The sequence below is a fragment of the Somniosus microcephalus genome, chromosome 11, assembly GCF_052327205.1.
Source record: "Somniosus microcephalus isolate GS21.2 chromosome 11, FLI_Smic_1.0, whole genome shotgun sequence".
Taxonomy (NCBI): Eukaryota; Metazoa; Chordata; class Chondrichthyes; order Squaliformes; family Somniosidae; genus Somniosus; species Somniosus microcephalus.
Window position 1 is genome coordinate 89,933,993 of NC_140997.1, and position 19,469 is coordinate 89,953,461.

At 46.5% G+C, this 19,469-nt stretch overlaps 2 protein-coding genes across 5 annotated transcripts in view; both read left to right on the forward strand.

Annotated features, from left to right (window-relative positions):
• Positions 1-529: 529 nt before the first annotated feature.
• On the forward strand, positions 530-10,818 carry decr2 (2,4-dienoyl CoA reductase 2, peroxisomal). Of its 2 annotated transcripts, none has more exons than XM_086000955.1 (8): positions 530-971; positions 1,404-1,472; positions 1,957-2,008; positions 5,836-5,971; positions 6,948-7,072; positions 8,027-8,120; positions 10,014-10,118; positions 10,219-10,818. In XM_086000955.1, exons 1-8 carry the CDS (start codon positions 883-885, stop codon positions 10,434-10,436), a joined length of 888 nt encoding a protein of 295 aa, XP_085857081.1. In that variant the 5' UTR covers positions 530-882; the 3' UTR covers positions 10,437-10,818. The 2 variants fall into 2 exon arrangements, with proteins under 2 accessions (XP_085857081.1, XP_085857082.1); XM_086000956.1 differs by having other exon boundaries at positions 536-692.
• Positions 10,819-10,910: 92 nt separating this feature from the next.
• Positions 10,911-19,469, forward strand: part of ift140 (intraflagellar transport 140 homolog (Chlamydomonas)) — a 184,738-nt gene continuing 176,179 nt past the window's right edge. For 2 of the 3 annotated variants that reach the window (XM_086000949.1, XM_086000950.1), the window contains exons 1-2: positions 10,911-14,348; positions 16,109-16,288. In XM_086000949.1, the coding sequence (XP_085857075.1) occupies positions 16,136-16,288 (153 nt within the window). In that variant the 5' untranslated portion in view covers positions 10,911-14,348; positions 16,109-16,135. Of the gene's footprint in view, positions 14,349-16,108; positions 16,289-16,334; positions 16,671-19,469 lie in introns of those variants that run through there. The other variant, XM_086000951.1, reaches the window with a different exon arrangement.

The following is a 19,469-nucleotide window of genomic DNA, read 5'->3' on the forward strand; positions in this document are numbered from 1 at the left end:
CCTAACTCAGCAACAAATTTATGCAGAATGATGGGAGTTGAGACTTGCCATATATACATATCAACAAGAAAGGTTGCAATTCACATGCAGTTCTGTTTGCTAAGAACCAAATTTAAGTTGTGGGTCAGTGGGTAGCACGTTTGTCTGTGAGTCAGAAGGTTGTTGGTTCACGTGCCATTCCAGAGGCTTGAGCCCCTAATCTAGGCTGACACTCCAGGGCAGTCCTGAGGGGTCCAGTCAGGATTTCCACTGATTGCTACCCAGTGGCCTCCTGCCGAAAAGTGCAGTGTCTCGACATTGGGCAAGGATTGGACTGCGCTGTGTTGCACCGATACAGCTGAATATCCTAAATAACAACAGAAGCTGAATATCCTGTTTATTCCACACTGAATGAATGGGCACCTGCATCAGGTGTTGGAAGCACAGGGAAGCGTTCGGCAGGGGCTCACCTGGCAGGCCGCATCGGCACACGGGATTCTGGGAAATGTAGTTCCGATCCGCCCCAGCCTACGATTCCCGGGACGCACTGCGCCGCCGGCGCATGCTCAGTGCTGTGCTGTTGCTTGGTCAAAGTGCGTCAGTTGTGTCCTCAGAGTTTGTGAGGGGTTCTGTCCTCGAGTTTTGCCTCCAGGGTCTGTGAGGGCTTCTGTCCCTAGAGTCTGTGAGGGGTTCTGTTCCCCGAGTTTGTGAAGGTATTCTGTGTTCGAGTTTTGTCCCCAGGGTCTGCGAGGGTTTCTGTACCCAGAGTCTACGGGATCGCTCCCAGGGTTGTGAGGGGCCCTGTTTCTGGGACTGCACCTAGTGTAGGAGTGGTCGCAGCTATTCTGCAGGTGAGACCCTCCAGACAGGGACAGGAACTAAATCCATTGCTAAACAACAGTCATGTCTGGGACTGGCAACATCCCTGAGGATGTGGATACTGATGACTGTTTATTGAACTATTCCTATATTTTCAGCCCTGATATCCTAAAGTAAGTAGTTTTATTTTATATAGATGCACTTAAGGGGAGGCCGGACAAGCATATGAGGGAGAAGGGAATAGAGGGCTATGCTGATAGATTTAGATGAGGAAAGATGGGAGGAGGTTCGAGTGGAGCATAAACGCTGACATGGACTGGTTGGGCTGAATGGCCTGTTTCTGTGTTGTATATAATTCCTATATATAAAGTAGATGGTGTGAATAAGGAGATGCAGTGTGTAATTTGGGGCAATTGGGTGTTCTGTTTAAAGATTCCCACAATCCTGCAAATATTCCTGGGAACAGGGTTCCTCCTGGACTTTTTTTTACCCTGGGAGGGATTTTCATTGTGCATGACAGGACCATTATGTTGGGAAGTGTTATGCTGCTATCCTGATTTGAATAAAGCAATTACTGCTGTTAACCTGCTATCTCTCATGAACAGGAACAAAGTGGCATTCATCACAGGAGGAGGGTCTGGCATTGGATTCCGAATTGCAGAGATTCTGATGAGGTAGGGCAACAGTTGCAGTGTGGGTAGATGTAGCATGTACTTGACTAAAGCTCCATGACACTACTGGAGCTGGTGTCAGAATTTATCTGTTTCTTTCCCACAGGGTGGCACAGGGTGAACGAGTGCCACTTTGCTAAGGATAGGAACAGGAGGAGGCTATTCAACCCCTCATGGCTGAACTTTGACCTTGACTCCACTTCCCCGCCCTATCCCCATATCCCTTGATTCCCTTCGTGCCCAAAAATCTATTGATTTGGGGTATGATGGGATCTTTTTTTAAACAAAAAAGAAAATTCACTTTCCTGACGGTCCTGAGCCATGGAAGGGCCCGGTTTGGCACTGTGGTCACGCACCTGACTGGCTGTTCCACCATGGGGTAGGTGGGCATCACAGCCAAGCACCCAGCTGAGATCAATACAAACTCTGCATCAACTCTTGACCCTTCTAGTCTGTAAAGGTTTTTTTAATGACTGTTCTGTTACAGACACGGATGTCAGACTGTTATTGCAAGCAGGAGCTTGGAGCGAGTGCAAGCAGTAAGTAGGCAGGACTTTGCCTTAATAATTAAAAACACATTGAAGTTGTATAACTAACAACAGTACCCCTTGCATTTACTGATCCATCAGAACCACTTAGTTGGCAATAGATGCTTTGATTTGGGTTGGTGCTGGGTTGTGCTGGTAGAGGAGCTGAGTGAGTTAGTGTCATCACTGGAGACGTTAATCCACAAAATAACACCTCATGCTAATGTTTGTAACATCACTGCTCCCTTCATTTTCTACAGTTTGTTGGCTTTGCCTGGTTAATCTTTAAGACACTTCCATTTTATCTCTCTCACTGTAGGTTTTGATCTGTTATTATTCTCTCAGCTGTCTTTTTATCTAAGTATTGTTCTGTTTTAAATAAAGTTAAGCTGCTGTGACATTAATCCCCAAAATAATGTGTGTGCATTCCCTATCATAATGTTTATCTTCAAAGACACAGAATATTAAAATTGGAAGAAGGTGAATTCTGCGGTATTTGTGTGTTCAGACTTGTTTTCCATTGATCCGAAGGTGTCGCCAGTCTGTACAAGTGCCATGTAACAAGCTTTCTTTCCTGAATGCTCTTAATTAGTTTTATATGACCCCACTCAAATCTTTTCAGTTGCAATTCATTCTGTGATTACAGTGCCCTCCTGAGCTGTGCGAGTGAGATGTTTAAAATGATAAAAAGATTTGATAGGGCAGATACGGTGAAACTATTTCCTCTGGTGGGGGAATCCAGAACAAGGGGGCACAACCTTAAATATAGAGCTAGGCAATTCAGGAGTGAAATCACCAAAGAGTAGAAATCTGAAACTGTCTTCCCAAATGCTGGGTCAATTGGAGCTTTCAGTGAGATTGGTAGATTTTTATTAGATAAAGGTATCAAGGGATATGGAGCAAAGGTGGGTAAATGGGATTGAGATACAGATCAGCCTTGATCTAATTGCAGGCTCGAGGGGCTGAATGGAATCCTCCTGTTTCTATGGTTTGGAGGTTTACCGGACCCTTGCAACTAATTGACAGTCTCTGCTAATTCGATTACATGCTGTAGTCTCAGTGAAATGGAAAATGCACTGATGCCAGGTACAGGGACTTTGATTGACAGCTGTTGTGACATCAATGCAGAATGATGCTGTCACGGGACCAGATAATAGGGAAGTTATTTCACAGTTCCAAAGCAGAGCCCCATGGCTCATTAATTCTCCAACCAAGGGGCCTAAATCCCTCCAGATTATCAGAATTATTATTAGCTTGCTCATCTGGGAAAGATGCACCTGGGTTTTCACCGGTATGTAATGAATATGTTGAGGAACCAACTAGAGATCAGGCCATCTTAGACTGGGTATTATGTAATGAGAAAGGATTAATTAGCAATCTTGTTGTGCGAGGCCCCTTGGGTCAGAGTGATCATATCATGATAGAATTCTTCATTAAGATGGAGAGTGAAGCAGTTGACTCAGAGACTAGAGTCCTGAATTTAAATAAAGGAAACTACGATGGTATGAGGCGCGAGTTGGGTAGGATTGATTGGGGAATGTCACTCAAAGGGTTGACGGTGGATAGGCAATGGCAAACATTCAAAGATCGCATGGATGAACTACAGAATTTGTTCATCTCAGTTTGGCATAAAAATAAAACAAAAAAGGTGACTCAACCGTGGCTAACAAGGGAAATTAGAGATAGCATAAGATCCAAGGAGAGGACATATAAATTGGCCAGAAAAAGCAGTAAACCTGAGGATTGGGAGCAGTTTAGGATTCAACAAAGGAGGACAAAGGGATTAATTAAGAAGGGGAAAATAGAATATGAGAGTAAGCTTGCAGGGAACATAAAAACTGACTGTAAAAGCTTTTATAGATATGTGAAGAGAATAAGATTGGTGAAGTCAAGCGTAGGTCCCTTGCAGTCAGAATCAGGGGAATTTATAATTGGGAACAAAGAAATGGCAGACCAATTAAATACATACTTTGGTTGTGTCTTCACAAAGGAGGACACAAATAACCTCCCAGAGATGTCGGGGAACATAGGGTCTAATGAAAGGGAGGAACTGATAGAAATCAGTATTTGTAGGGAAATGGTGTTGGAGAAATTAACAGGATTGAAGGCCGATAAATCCCCAGGGCCTGATAATCTACATCCTAGGGTACTTAAGGAAGTGGCCCTAGAAATAGTGGATGCATTGCTGGTCATCTTCCAAAATTCGATAGACTCTGGAACAGTACCCATGGATTGGCGGGTAGCTAATGTTACCCCACTGTTCAAAAAGGTGGTAGAGAGAAAACGGGGAATAACAGACCGGGACGCCTGACATCGGTAGTGGGGAAAATGCTAGAGTCCATTATAAAAGATGGAATAGCAGAGCACTTGGAAAACAGTGACCGGATCGGACAAAGTCAACAAGGATTTACAAAAGGTAAATCGTGCTTGACTAATCTACTGGAATTTTTTGAGGATGTAACTGGTAAAATAGATAAGGGAGAACCAGTGGATGTGGTGTATTTGGACTTTCAAAAGGCTTTCGATAAGGTCCCGCATAAGAGATTAGCGTGTAAAGTTAAGGCACATGGGATTGGGGGCAAGGTATTGACTTGGATAGAGAACTGGTTGGCAGACAGAAAACAAAGAGTTGGAATAAATGGCTCTTTTTCCGAGTGGCAGGCAGTGACTAGTGGGGTACCGCAGGGATCGGTTCTTGGACCCCAGCTATTCACAATATATATTAATGATCTGGTCGAGGGAACTAGATGTAATATCTCTAAGTTTGCAGACGACACAAAGCTGGGTGGGCGTGTGTGCTGTGAGGAGGATGCCGAGAAACTCCAGTATGATTTGGACAGGTTGGGTGATTGGGCAGATGCAGTATAATGTGGATAAATGGGAGGTTATCCACTTTGGTGGCAAAAACAGGAAGGCAGATTATTATCTGAATGGCAATAGATTGGGAGAAGAAGTGCAACGAGACCTGGGTGTCCTTGTGCACCAGGTAAGCATGCAGGTGCAGCAGGCGGTTAAGAAGGCAAATGGTATGTTGGCCTTCGTAGCGAGAGGGTTTGAATACAGGAACAAGGATGTCTTGCTGCAGTTATACAGGGCCTTGGTGAGACCACATCTTGAGTATTGTGTGCAGTTTTGGTCGCCTTATCTGAGGAAGGATGTTCTTGCCATGGAGGGAGTGCAGCAAAGATTCACCAGACTGATACCTGGGATGGCAGGAATGATGTATGAGGAGAGATTGGGCCGATTGGGCTTATACTCGCTGGAGTTTAGAAGAATGAGAGGGGATCTCATTGAAACTTATAAAATTCTAACAGGACTAGACAGACTAGATGCAGGAAGGATGTTCCCGTTGGTCGGGGAGTCCAGAACCAGGGGACTCAGTCTAAGGATAAGGGGTAAGCCATTTAGGACAGAGATGAGGAGGAATTTCTTCACCCAGAGAGTGGTGAACCTGTGGAATTCTCTACCACAGAAGGCAGTAGAGGCCAATTAATTAAATATATTCAAGAAGGAGTTGGATATATTTCTTAAGGCTAAAGGGATCAAGGGATATGGGGAGAAAGCAGGGACAGGGTACTGAATTTGGATGATCAGCCATGATCGCATTGAATGGCGGAGCAGGCTCGAGGGGCCGAATGGCCTACTCCTGCTCCTATCTTCTATGTTTCTATGAAACAGTCCATCCGCTTACTAATGAGAGTATTGATCCTGCAAAGCCACAATATCCTATAATTTCTCCCATATTAATATCCACTCCATCCATACGAAGGGAGCAGTGGCTTTGAAGGCCCTGTATGTGGCATTCGGCAGTAACCAGTAGCTCTTTTATTTTAATCCAGTCTGCAAAGAAACTCACAGTAGGCACTGGACAGCGCTGTCTCGCAGTATCTGTGGATGTCAGGCAGCCTGTGACCATCATTGCTGCTGTGGAGGAGACACTGCGGAAATTTGGGAAAATTGACATCTTGGTTAACAGTAAGTCCCTGAGTTCACCTTTCTTGTTACTTTACAGGTGTTAAGATGAGCTTCCAACCACATAACTGCACCATTGCTAAGTCTGCCTATTTCCACCTCCGGAACATCGCCCGTCGCCTCAGCTCATCTGCTGCTGAAACCCTCATCCATGCCTTTTTGTTACCTCTAGACTTGACTATTCCAACGCACTCCTGGCCGGCCTCCCACATTCTACCCTACATAAACTTGAGGTCATCCAAATCTCGGCTGCACGTTTCCTAACTCGCACCAAGCCCCGTTCACCCATCACCCCTGTGCTCGCTGACCTACATTGGCTCCTGGTTAAGCAATGCTTCGATTTAAAAATTCTCGTCCTTGTTTTCAAATCCCTCCATGACCTCACCCCTCCCTATTTCTGTAATGTCCTCCAGCCCCACAACCCTCCGAGATATCTAAGCTCCTCTAATTCTGGCCGCTTGAGCATCCCCGATTTTAATCGCTCCACCATTGGTAACTGTGCCTTCAGCTGCCAAGGCCCTAAGCTCTGGAACTTCCTCCCTAAATCTCTTTGCCTCGCTACCTCTTTCCTCATTTAAGATGCTCCTTAAAACTTACCTCTTTGACCAAGCTTTTGGTCATCTGCCCTAATATTTCCTTATGTGGTGTGGCTTGGTGTCAAATTTTGATTTAGAATGCTCCTGTGAAGCGCTTTGGGATGTTTTACTATGTTAAAGGCGCTATATAAATACAAGTTGTTGTTGTGTTGTAGGCGGGTGGTCCACAGGGCTCCTGTCCTGGCAGCCCGCAGGGAGCCCTGTCCCCGATGACCTGGGAATCCGCAGGGTGCTCGGTCCCGACTCTCTTGATTTTAGTTAATGTACACCATTGTTCTAAATGTTAAACTTGTAACTGTGCAGTGCACAGAAAAGTTTGCTGAAACCTAATCCTGCTGTGAAGGCCTTTATTTATTTGTAAAGTTCCTCCTTTCCTTTCCCAGGTGCTGCAGGCAACTTCCTGTGCCCTGCCAGTGGCTTGTCATTCAATGCTTTCAAGACTGTCCTGGAGATTGACACGATCGGAACCTTCAACACCAGCAAGATCCTGTACCAGAGATGGTTGAAGGTGAATCTTGTTCACTCTGGTGGAAGAACTGGACTTTTGTTTGTCTGGTTGGTTTAAATATCTGCGTTCTCCATTTCTGATTGGTTTTCAGGCCGCCCAATGGTGTGGCCCTCTAACTGAGAGGGTGGGTAGCACTCTCCCAGCCCTGTTGGAAGGGACGACCATCTCTTGTCTCTCTGATGGGGGAGCTGGGTAACATTGTTGATTTAAAACCAGTCCTGTGAGGGTTCTCCTGATGGCTCAGCTGGTAAATCAGCTGAGCCACGGTTATATCCCTGCTCTTTGCTGAGTTAGAGGCGGTGGTAGGAGTGCTCCAATTGGCCTCATGCCCCTGGGCCTGTGCGGGAAAGCGACCAGGGTTCCTGCTCCTGATTTCCAGTTCATGGAGGTGCGCTTTGGATGAGGACTGGATCAGCCCCTTTGTCAAGTAGCCTGTCCGACACCAACCAAATAGGCTTATAGATAAAGAACAGTCACTTGGAGGAAGTGCCTGAGTGCATCTGGCAAAAGGGTCAACAGCTTCAGGAGAGGACGGGACACAGAGACAATTGGTGAAAAAGGAGGCAAAAAAATAATTTGTCCTTCGTTGTGTAAAAACACACCTTCAATTCCTCTCGCCTCCAGGACCTATGTTTGAAAGCCACCCAGATCCATGGGATGTGTATCTTTTTCAGGCTGAGGGTTCCTAGGTGAACTGAGTCAGTTGGCCACAAATCAGTTCCTGTGAGCACAACTCAAAATTCCCCACAAGTCTCTACTAAATTTGCTATCTCACCGAGAGACAACGAGGATGATGTGTGAGAAATGAGACAAATTCAGAATCTCTTCGTTTATCAACATCAAGTTTGACGTTAACTAAAAACTGCTAGTGAAAGTAAGATGGAATTTAATTGTGAAAGTACGAAGTCTGTGGAATGTTATATCTGGTGTTAGTAACCCTTGCTGTTACCCTAGGACCACGGAGGAGTTATTGTGAACATCACAGCTACACTGAGCTACAGAGGGCAGATCCTGCAGGTCCACGCTGGCTCTGCCAAGGCTGCTATAGGTAAGTTTGTACTGAGGTACTGAACGGTCCCACTGATCTGAGCTCCGTCTTCCTATTGGAAACGCCAGTGTAAAGAGTGAATTCAACCGGAGCAGTGCAGGGCTGGGAAATGGGCCTCTGCACTTTAATTGTGGTGGGTTTTGGAATGCTAAACCCACAAAGAAAAAATAAATCTATCCCTGCCAACACTCTGTGGTTTATATAGTCCACTTCCTTTCTCTTTAAACGGTAATGTCCAGTCTGTGTAGGTGTTTTTTTAAATTTATTCATTCTTGGCATGTGGCCGTTGCTGGCAAGACTGGCATTTATTGCCCATCCCTAATTTCCCTTAAGGTGCTGGCCGTGTGGTGAAGGTGCTCCCACAGTGCTGTTAGGTAGGGAGTTCCAGGATTTTGACCCAGCGACGAAGTTGGGATGGTGCACATGGCATTATGCTAATCTGTAACTGCACGTCTTCACAGAAGGCATAAGACTGCTCTCCATTTCCAGGTCTGATGAAAGGTTATACCTGTCTTTCGCCTGCTGACGTTAACTTCCAGCATTTTCTGTTTTTGTTCCACTTTATTTCTTTTGTGTTTATAAGACATTCCAGATGCCCTCAAACACTGAAATGATATTGCTTAGAGATTGTGACTGATCTCCGCTACATTGTCCTCAGCACCCTTGGGCTGGGGTGGAAAACCAGCCGGGGTGTTCTCTCCTGCTGGTGGTCCAGTGACACCAGTTGGAAGTTGTGTGTGTGAACGTGGGTGAGGACAGTATCAAGTGCGTGATGATGCCGTTCGCACTCACTGTCCAGCCTCTCTCAATAGCCACATAAGAAGGGACTGGAGGATCAGCACCCATGAGGCTGTGCCTCTGGGTTTGGGGGGGGAAGAAATTGTGACAATTTGAGCTCGGGAAAAGTATACCGTATAAATCGTGACCCTTGTATTAAGACTCGAAGTGCAGAGATCAAAAACCCAGATATAGCTATTATCAAAAATTAACATTTATATTCGACTATTATTCTCTATTTTACATAGGTTGTTTTAATTGTATTTTCCTAATCCTGTTTCGGTATCTCCGCAGCAGATGCACCAGGTGGGTGTCGAGGTGCCAGTCCTTTGGTGGTGTCTCCTATTCAGTCTCTGTAGGTGCTTTCAAGTTGCCGCTGGTTTACACAAACGTGGATCTCCGATTCTATCGTTGGGATAAGGGGAAACTGGTGCTCTTTAATCCAAACTGAGCAAGTGCCAGTGTTAAAACACCTTTAGGGGTGCACAAAGGAGGGCACTGGCTAACTTCTTAACTGTACCCCCACGGGGAAGTAGCTGACCCCCACTTGGGGGCTTTCCTCCGACAGCACAGTCAAGCTCAATAACATTGCACCTGGGTGTGCATGTGCAACTCCCATTCCTCCATCCAGACTCAGTGCACTGGAGCCATGGTGTCACTAAGCTGCATGTTGGTAAGTTGAAATGATTTGCACGAGGGAAGCACGGTGACAGAGCACCACTTGGACCTGGAGCCCCAGCACTGCACATAAACTGATGAGATGGTTTACACCCCTTGAGCAGAGGCCAGGCTCATCCTCAGAGTGAGCGAGGATGAGGGGACCATTAGGACGAGAGTCTGCTGGAGCTGGTGTTGGTCATCTTCTGCACATCTGCCAGTCTCGAGTACATCCTCCATGTCTCTGTGTATGGCTTGGACCAGGATCAACAGAGGTCTGCGACCAAGTCATCCACCCGTGCTTTGCGTAATAGTACATGAGGAGGAATCGTTAACAACACAAAGAATAACCAGTTGCAAGAGGCAACCTACACTGTTTCCCTGTGCAGTACTACTGATTTTTTTTTTTTAAAGCATCATTATGTTTGCTGACTATATCTCGCTCCTTCTGCTTGACAGATGCAATGACAAGGCACCTAGCAGTAGAATGGGGACCTGACAACATTCGCATTAACAGTCTGGCACCAGGGCCCATATCTGGGACTGAGGGCTTTCGGAAATTGGGTAAGGGACTGTGTATCTCTGCTGAGCGTGGTGCTCAGATAATGTGCATGAAGGACTTCTTTTCCTAATTCTTGTTCCGTCTCTTTCCCCCCCGCCCCAGGTGGTTTGGTAAGGGCGATGGTAGACCACTATAAATTGATTCCACTGCAACGACTGGGGACAAAGACAGAAATAGCCCATGGTGTGCTGTACCTCGTCAGCCCGGCAGCATCATATGTGACTGGCACATCGCTCGTAATCGACGGTGGACATTGGCTCACTGGTGCCAATAACATGTCGGCAATGCAGGCGCTCCTGCAAAAATCGGCCAAGCTGTAAACCCTGTTGAGTTGGATGGCGAGAGTTTCCAAAGAGATTTGGTCAATATCATGAAGGGTTTCCATACTGATGTATGATACAGTGCACAGTGGTCAGTAATAGGATACATACTGTCACATATATATATATATATATATATATATATATATATATAATTAGTGGACAGGGGTCCTGATCAGGCCTGCCACTCTTTGCTCTTGAGCAACCTGCCACTTTGGTGCCTGACAGCATGGCTCCTCTCTAGTTATCCACTGAAATGTTTTACCAGGGATCAACTGATCACCACACAGTAAACAATTGTGACTCACTGCCGACATCATCATACAGCAATCACCTGGAGCATCCTGTGGCCACCAGCCAATAAAAGGAATACATTTCCTCATGTGGGCTCTGCAGTATTTTCAGAATTGTTTTGGTGTTTGTGGAGTGTCTGAAATGTCTTTGCTGGTTTGTTAAGTACCTGAGGTCTCTTTTTCTGCTTTCTAATTGGTGAGACAACCAAAGCAGAAAATAACCAATCACATTCACAGATTATACAAGTGAGCTACCATGCCTGTTCTTTCCCTGGCCAAAACCGACTGTTCTACAAAATCAGGGTCCAGTGCCCAGATTCCTGGAGCCACTCTGATGCCACATTGTGGGCAGTCAGTCTGGCTCAGTGGGTAGCACTCTCGCTCTGAGTCAGAAGGTTGTGGGTTCAAGCCCCACTCCAGAACTTGAACACATAATCCAGGCTGACACTTCAGGGCAGTGTTATCAGAGGTGCCGTCTTTTGGACGAGATGTTAAACTGAGGCTCCATGTACCGATTCAGCTGGATGTTAAATTCCCACGGCACTATTTGAAGACGAGCTGGGAGTTCTGCTCCACGAAAAGCAGATTATCCGGCTATTCATTTGTTATTTTGATGACTCGGTGAAGTGACTTGGGATGTTATTCTATGTTAAAGGTGCTATTTAAATGCATGTTGTTTGTGGAACCTTGTGCATTTACCCATGGAACAGTGCACTGCAAAAGTACTCCCTTGGCTGTAAAGCACTTTGGGATTCCCTAAAGATGTGATAAGGTGAGAAAAACAGACTATAGCGCTGCTTCAAGCTACCAAGAGATTCTAAACTCTCCAGCAGTGCTAATGGGAGGAAGAGAAGATCATCCTGCTCTAAGCAGAGCAAATGAGAGAAGAATATAAAAGGAAAATACTGCGGATGCTGGAAATCCAAAATGAAAATAGAAAATGCTGGAAATACTTAGCAGGTCAGGCAGCATCTGTGGAGAGAGAAACAGAGTTAACGTTTGAGATTGATGACCTTTCAGCGGAACAGGAAAAAGTTAGAGATGTAACAGGGGAAAGTGCAGACCAAGTGTAATCTCTCCTCCTGCTTCCTCAATGCCAGCTGAGCAAGTGATTAGGAGAAGGGTTGGCCAAGTTCCCAGAGGTCAGTCACAGAATGAATATTCAGTGTTAACTTCCTTCCCTGCGGGGACAGTAAAGCTCGAGATTGACACCTGCAGCTGACTGAATTGAAAAGTGGAGACTAACTTTTACCTCAGCCAAGGCAATGAAATAAGGAGAGGAAAAAGAAAACATACATAAATTTTGGAAATCTGAAATAAAGATTGAAAATGCACAGCCGGTCAGTCAATGCCTGAAAGAGAAAGACCAATTAGTTTTGGTTACAACACTTCAGCAAAATTAGTAGGGTAATCAGGAGAACGCTTTTATAAAATTTATTAAAATAAAACAGAGGACAGGAGAATTAGTAGGTCTGCAGTACAGATATCTAATTGCTTTCACAAAGACGCAGCTAATACATTCAATTGCTTTTAAACAGATTCTAAAATGCAGGAAAGAGGTGTAGAGGGCTGTAAACTATTTCAAGGCCCTCAATCAGGCAAACAAAGGGTGGGTCGAACATGCCTCCAAAATAAAAGGGAATACGATGGAATGTGAATTGGAGAATTCAACAGGAAAACCAGAGAGGGTTGAGATCTGAAGCTGTTGATGTTCAGACTGGAGGGCTGCAAAATGCCCCGTATAAAAATACTGAGCCAAGTTTGCTGAAGCTTGGTTGGAGCCATCTAGGATGCCAAAGTTGGAAAAATTGGAATAGGAAGCAGGGATGAAGTGGTCCACAGGAAGATCAGGGTCATGGTTGCAGACAGAACGTTGATCAGCGAAGTGCTCACCTGACCTATTTTTGTTCTCCCCAATATAGAGCAGATTGTTATGATCAGATTTGAAGAGGTATGTGTAAATTGCTGTCTCACATGGAAAGAGTTTGAAATCTCATGGGAAGAAGCAAATGTACAGGTGTTACACCTGATACAGTTGCAGGGTAAAGAGTCTGGGGAAAGAGTAGTGGAGGGGTGGCAATAATTCCTAAATAAGGCAGACAGGGAGGGGAAGGGACGTCAGTAATGGGATCACATTGTAGGTAACAACATGATCTAAGTGAGGCCAAGGCTAGTGGAATGGTAGGTGAGGACAAGAGGGACCCTATAATTGTGAAATCAGAGAGACGAGATGGCATGAGAAATGGAGTGGGAAGGAAATGCTCTCACAGCCCCAATTAAACCAATGAAAGGAGGAAGAGGAAGACTATCACAGCAGAGCCAGTGAAGAGATCGAATCTCAGCTGAGGTTTCTGGAGAATTGTGTGCCATTCCATTTCCAGCAGGGCCAATGAGAGGGCAGCTGTGTGCATAGCACTTTCAACTCAACCAGTGAAAGAAGGAGCAGGTTGGACAGGTTAAGAAACAAAAGATGGCTCTCGATGAAGTGTTAATTGCGCTGGCAGAATGAAAGACAGCTACCATGTGGGAGAGAAGAAAAGACACAAACAAAAAGTGTGGAAAAAAATATATATATATATGATAGGGGCCGAGGTTATGATCTGAAATTGTTGAACTCTTATGTTGAATCCAGAAGACTGTAAAGAGCCTAATCAAAAGATGAGGTGCTGTTCCTGGAGCTTACACTGAGCTTCAGTGGAACAATGTAAGAGGCCGAGGACGGTGAGGTCTGAGTGGGAGTGGAGCGGAGAATTAAAGTGACAGGCGACTGGAAGCTCGGGGTCCCCCTTATGGACTGAACAGAGGTGTTCCGCAAAGCGGTCAGGGGTGAGGGCAGAAGTGCGGGAGATAGAACGGACACAGTCAAGGGCCGTGTCAACCACAGTAGAGGGGAATCCTCGGTTGAGCAAAAAGGAAGATATGTCGGAAGCACTGGTATTGAAGGTGGCATCGTCAAAGCAGATGCAGCGGAGATGAAGAAAATGCAAGTCGTTATTATAAAATTCTAACGGAACTAGACAGACCAGATGCAGGAAGGATGTTCCTGAGGGCGGGGGAGTCCGGAACCAGGGGTCACCGTCTAAAGATAAGGGGTAAGCCAGTGAGGACAGAGATGAGGAGGAATTTCTTCACCCAGAGAGTGGTGAACCTGTGGAATTCTCTACCACAGAATGCAGTTGAGGCCAATTCATTCGATATATTCAAGAAGGAGGTAGATATATTTTTTTAAGGCTAAAGGGATCAAGGGATATGGGGAGAAGGCAGGGACAGAGAACTGAGTTTGAATGATCAGCCATGATCTCATTGAATGGCGGAGCAGGCTCGAGGGGCCGAATGGCCTACTCCTGCTCCTATCTTCTATTGTTTCTATGTTATTTCTTCCCAACTTTCGCGCATTTCCGGCCGTGCTCGGCAATTTCCGCCTTGTGTCGTGTTCGCTCCTCAGGCTTCGTGCATTTCCGGCCAGCTCGGCAAATTCCGCCGTAGAGCAGCATCTGTTTCCTGTCTGGCTGGTTGTTAGGGTAACTGCGGGTACGCTGAGCGCGCCAGTGCTGAGGTAACCGTAAATTGACACCCGTGAACAGGTCGAGTAGGGCGGCGGATTCGCGCCGTGCTGCAGGTAACGCCGCTTACATTTACCGTAGGGCTGCGTTAGCCTTTTTTAATACGGATGGTGCGGGGTTCTAGCGGCCTGATAGGTCGGGGGGCTCGAGTAACGTCTGAGGCGCGATATGTGCCGTTTGGTTTCGGAAATTTCAGCCAGCTTGGCTACTCGGCAGCATGAATCAACCCAGTGAGTGAGCTTGGAGCGGCGATCAGACCTCCTGGACCGGCGGGGAAAACTGTTAGAACACGCCACAGGGAGTGCCGCAACAAGGCCCCCCCCCGCCCCTCCCCCCCCAAACTAACAAACCCCCCCCCCCCGCAACCCCCCCTCAACCAACCCACCGCAACCCCCCCCAAACTAACACCCCCCCACAAACCAACACCCCGCAACCCCCCCCAAACCAACCCACCGCAACCCCCAACCCACCGCAAACCCCCCCAAACCAACCCACCGCAAACCCCCCCCAAACTAACAAACCCCCCAAACCAACCCACCGCAACCCCCCCTCAACCAACCCACCGCAACCCCCCCAAACTAACGAACCCCCCGCAACCCCCCTAAACCAACCCACCGCAACCCCCCCAAACTAACACCCCGCAACCCCCCCAAACCAACCCACCGCAAACCCCCCCAAACCAACCCACCGCAAACCCCCCCCCAAACTAACAAACCCCCCAAACCAACCCACCGCAACCCCCCCCCCCCCCAAACCAACCCACCGCAACCCTCACCCAACCAACCCACTGCAACCCCCCCTCAACCAACCCACCGCAACCCCCCCTCAACCAACCCACCGGAACCCCCCCAAACCAACTCACCGCAACCCCCCCAAACTAACACCCCCCCCCCCAAACCAACCCACCGCAACCCCCCCAAACCAACCTACTGCAACCCCCCCAAACTAACACCCCCCCCAAACCAACCCACCGCAACCCCCCCAAACTAACACCCCCCCCAACCAACCCACCGCAACCCCCCCCAACCAACCCACCGCAACCTCCCCAAACCAACCTACCGCAACCCCCCAAAACTAACACCCCCCCCCCAACCAACCCACCGCAACCCCCCCAAACCAACCTACCGCAACCCCCCCAAACTGACACACCCCCCAAACCAACCCACCGCAACACCCGCCCCAACCAACCCACCGCAACACCCCCCCCAAACCAACCCGCCGCCACCCCCCCAAACCAACCCGCCGCCACCCCCCAAACCAACCCGCCGCCACCCCCCAAGCCAACCCGCCGCCACCCCCCAAGCCAACCCGCCGCCACCCCCCAAGCCAACCCGCCGCCACCCCCCAAGCCAACCCCCAAGCCAACCCGCCGCCACCCCCCAAGCCAACCCGCCGCAACCCCCAACACTCTCCCTCCTGCCCCCTTTTCCCCCCCCCCCCCCCCCCGAACAGCACCTCGCCTCCCCCATTCCATGGCCAATATGGTAGATGGGGAGAGTCTCACTCCCAGGCCTTTGCCAATCTACATCTGGAACTGGTTACAAGTAATATTTGTTAGTGACAAAGTGTGACTTGCCCCTCCCTTTGTCCCAGGCTCCGTGTAGACCTGATGCGATTGTGATGTTACCAGTCTGACTCCATACACTTTATCCTGTGCTACAGATGTTCGGAGTTGTGAGTGGCTCCAGTTTGAAGCTGGCAATGGGGTGAACAGGATTATCCAAAGATTGCACACATATCCATACTGAGTTGAGCTCACAGGTTTTTATTCTATTATTGATCAGGTATATATTAAAATTGCATTGTCTCCTGACAGAATTGGACGGAAGCTGACTATGCCAACATGGCAGTTTACTTCGATCATCGCATTGAGGCACCAGATACTGTGGGCTCTCCATCAGAGATTGCTTGGCATTGTATCCACCCATTGCTGGCAGTAGCCTCTGTCAGTACCAATAACACTCCAGGGGGTAGTGTGGATGTGTATCTTGAGCAGGTGGGTATCTCACAATTTCCTTCCCTCTCCTGAAGACCGCGTCTCCTTTGTTTTGGGGTCGGTTGCCATTGGGTACATTGAGCCATTCATTTGTGAGCCTCAACAGTGAGTGTCGCCAAGTTAGTTAATCAAAAGGGCCGATCATCAGACATCTAACTGTGTATTTCTAGCAGGTGTCACTGGCGTGGGGATCCTGGCTGGTTTCTCCTCTTGAACTCTGAGACAGTGAGGCCGATTGCACCCTCCTCAGATCAGCTAACTCAGCACTGACTGGGATTGGAACCATTGACTTTTCTTGTGCATCACTGTTCATCACTGGATAAACCTCTTGAGTCACTTGGAAGCCAAGGGACTGTCGTTATTTGGGCAACAGCAGTTGGAGGTGACGAGGGGTAGTAGGCCTGCTGTAACGTTTCAGTCCTTTGTGAAATACGGTTATGAAAGAATGTGAACATATTATCATCTAAACTGATGATGCCACTCTATCTGTATGGTTTCTGACTCTTAAAAGCAACCCAACCCACAAGATTTGAGACTATTGAATGCAACTGCTAAATTTTTTTTTTAAATCCCCCATTTCTTCACCCCCCCCCCCTTTTTTTTGCTTGGTTTTATTGATCTCGTGTTGTGCACTAGTCTTGGTGTGAAAACAGCATAAGAATTAGGAGCAGGAGTAGGCTATACGGCCCCCCGAGCCTGCTTTGCCATTCATAAGAACATAAGAAATAGGAGCAGGAGTAGGCCATTTGTCCCTTCGAGCCTGCTCCACCATGCAATAAGATCATGGCTGATCATCTACCTTTTCTCCACTTTCCTGCGCTATCCCCATATCCCTTGATTCCCTTAATATTCAAAAATCTATCAATCTCTGTCTTGAATATACTCAATGACTGAGCCTCCACAACCCTCTGGGGTAGAAAATTCCAAAGATTCACCACCCTCTGAGTGAAGACATTTCTCATCTCAGTCCTAAATGGCCGACCCCCTTATTCTGAGACTGTGACCCCCCTGGTTCTGGACTCCCCAGCCAGGGGAAACATCTACCCTGTCAAGCCCTGTAACAATTTTGTATGTTTCAATGCGATCACCTCTCATTCTTCTAAACTCTAAAGAATATAGGCCTAGTCTACTCAATATTTCCTCGTAGGACAATCCTCCCCATCCCAGGAACCAGTCTGGTGAACCTTCGTTGCACTCCCTCTATGGCAAGTATATCCTTCCTTAGGTAAGGAGACCAAAACTGTACACAATACTCCAGGCGTGGTCTCACCAGGGCCCGATATAATTGCAGTAAGACATCTTTACTCTTATACTCAAATCCTCTTGTAATAAAGGCCAACATAACATTTGATTTCCTAATTGCTTGATGTACCTACATGTTAACTTTCAGTGATTCTTGTACAAGGCCACCCAGGTCCCTCTGAACACCAACATTTCCCAATCTCTCACCATTTAAAAAATACTCTGCTTTTCTATTTTTCCTACCAAAAAGAGAGTAACAAAGGTAATAAGGCATCAGTGACTAAGGTGACATCAGTGAAAAATAGAAATAAGTCAAAGCTAAAGGCACTATAATCTGCACGAAGCATTCGCAACAAAATAGATGAGTTAATAGCGCAGGTAGAAATTAACAGGTTTGATCTAATAGCCATAATGGAGACGTGGTTGCAAAGTGGCCAAGGTTGGGAACTAAATATTCCAAGATACTTAACTTTTAGAAGAGATAGGCAAAATGGAAAAGGAGGAGGGGTAACCCTGATAAAGAATGGGATAAAGACAGTAGAGAGAAAGGATCTTAGCTCTGAAAATCAAGAAGTAGAATCAGTTTGGGTGGAGCTAAGAAACAGCAAGGGGCAGAAAACATTGGTGGGAGTTGTTTATAGGTCCCCAAACAGTAGTTGTAATGTAGGGCAGAGTTTTAAGGAATGAAGCTGGGCAGGTGGAAAGGGTATCAGTGGGAGAGCATATTGGTGATAATGATCATAGTTCAGTTAGATTTAGCGTAGTTATGGAAAAGGACAAGGATAGACCAGGAATAAAAGTTCTCAATTGGGGAAAAGCTAATTTTACTAAGCTGAGATGTGATTTAGCCAAAGTGGACTGGAGACAGAAACTTGAAGGTAAATCAGTGTCAGAGCAGTGGGAGGCATTCAAGGAAGAGATAGTGAGGGGTCAGAGCAAGTATGTTCCCTTGAAGAAAAAGGGTGGGACTAACAAATCTAGAGCTCCCTGGAAAATCACAACCAATGCATCTGCTCTCTCTGCAGCCACCTCTTTTAGAACCCTTGGATGCAGGACATCAGGTCCAGGGGATTTGCCGGCTTTCAATCCCAGTACTTTTAATCCCAGTACTTTTTCTCTACTGATATTGATTACTTTAAATTCCTCATTCTCATGAGCCTCTTAATTCCCCACTATTTTTGGCATACTTTTCGTGTGTTCGACTGTGAAGACAGATACAAAATATTTATTTAAAGTCCCTGCCATTACCTTATTCCCCCATTATCATTTCTCTTGTCTCGGCCTCTAAGGGACCAATGCTTACTTTTTGCTACTCTCTTCCTTTTCCTTTTTTTACATAATTGTAGAAGCTCTTACAATCTGATTTTATATTTCCCGCTAATTTGCTCTCTTTTATTTTCTCCCACGTTTATCAATTTTTTGGTCATCCTTTGCTGGTTTCTAAAGCTCTCCCAATACTTAGACTTACTATTGTTCTTCGTAACATTATAAGCCTCTTCTTTTAATCTAATACTATCCTTAACTTCTTTAGTTAGCCACAGATAGATCACTTTTCCATGGAGTTTTTATTTTTCAATGGAATGTACATTAGTTGAGAATTTGGGAATGTTTCTTTAAATGATTGCCACTGCTTATCTACCGCCATACCTTTTAATCTAATTTCCTAATCTACCTTAGTTAACTCACCCCTCATACCTATGTAATTGGCTATATTTCAGTTTAAGACTCAAGTTTCAGCTTAAGTATGTCACTCTTAAACTCAATGTGAAATTCTATCATATTATGATCACACTTCCCCAAGAGGATCCTTTACTATTTAACCCTGTCTCATTATGCAATGCAAGATCTAAAATAGTCTGTTCCCTGGTTTGCTCCATGACGTATTGTTCTAGGAAATTGTCTCTAATGCATTCCATGAACTCGACTTCCAGACTACCTT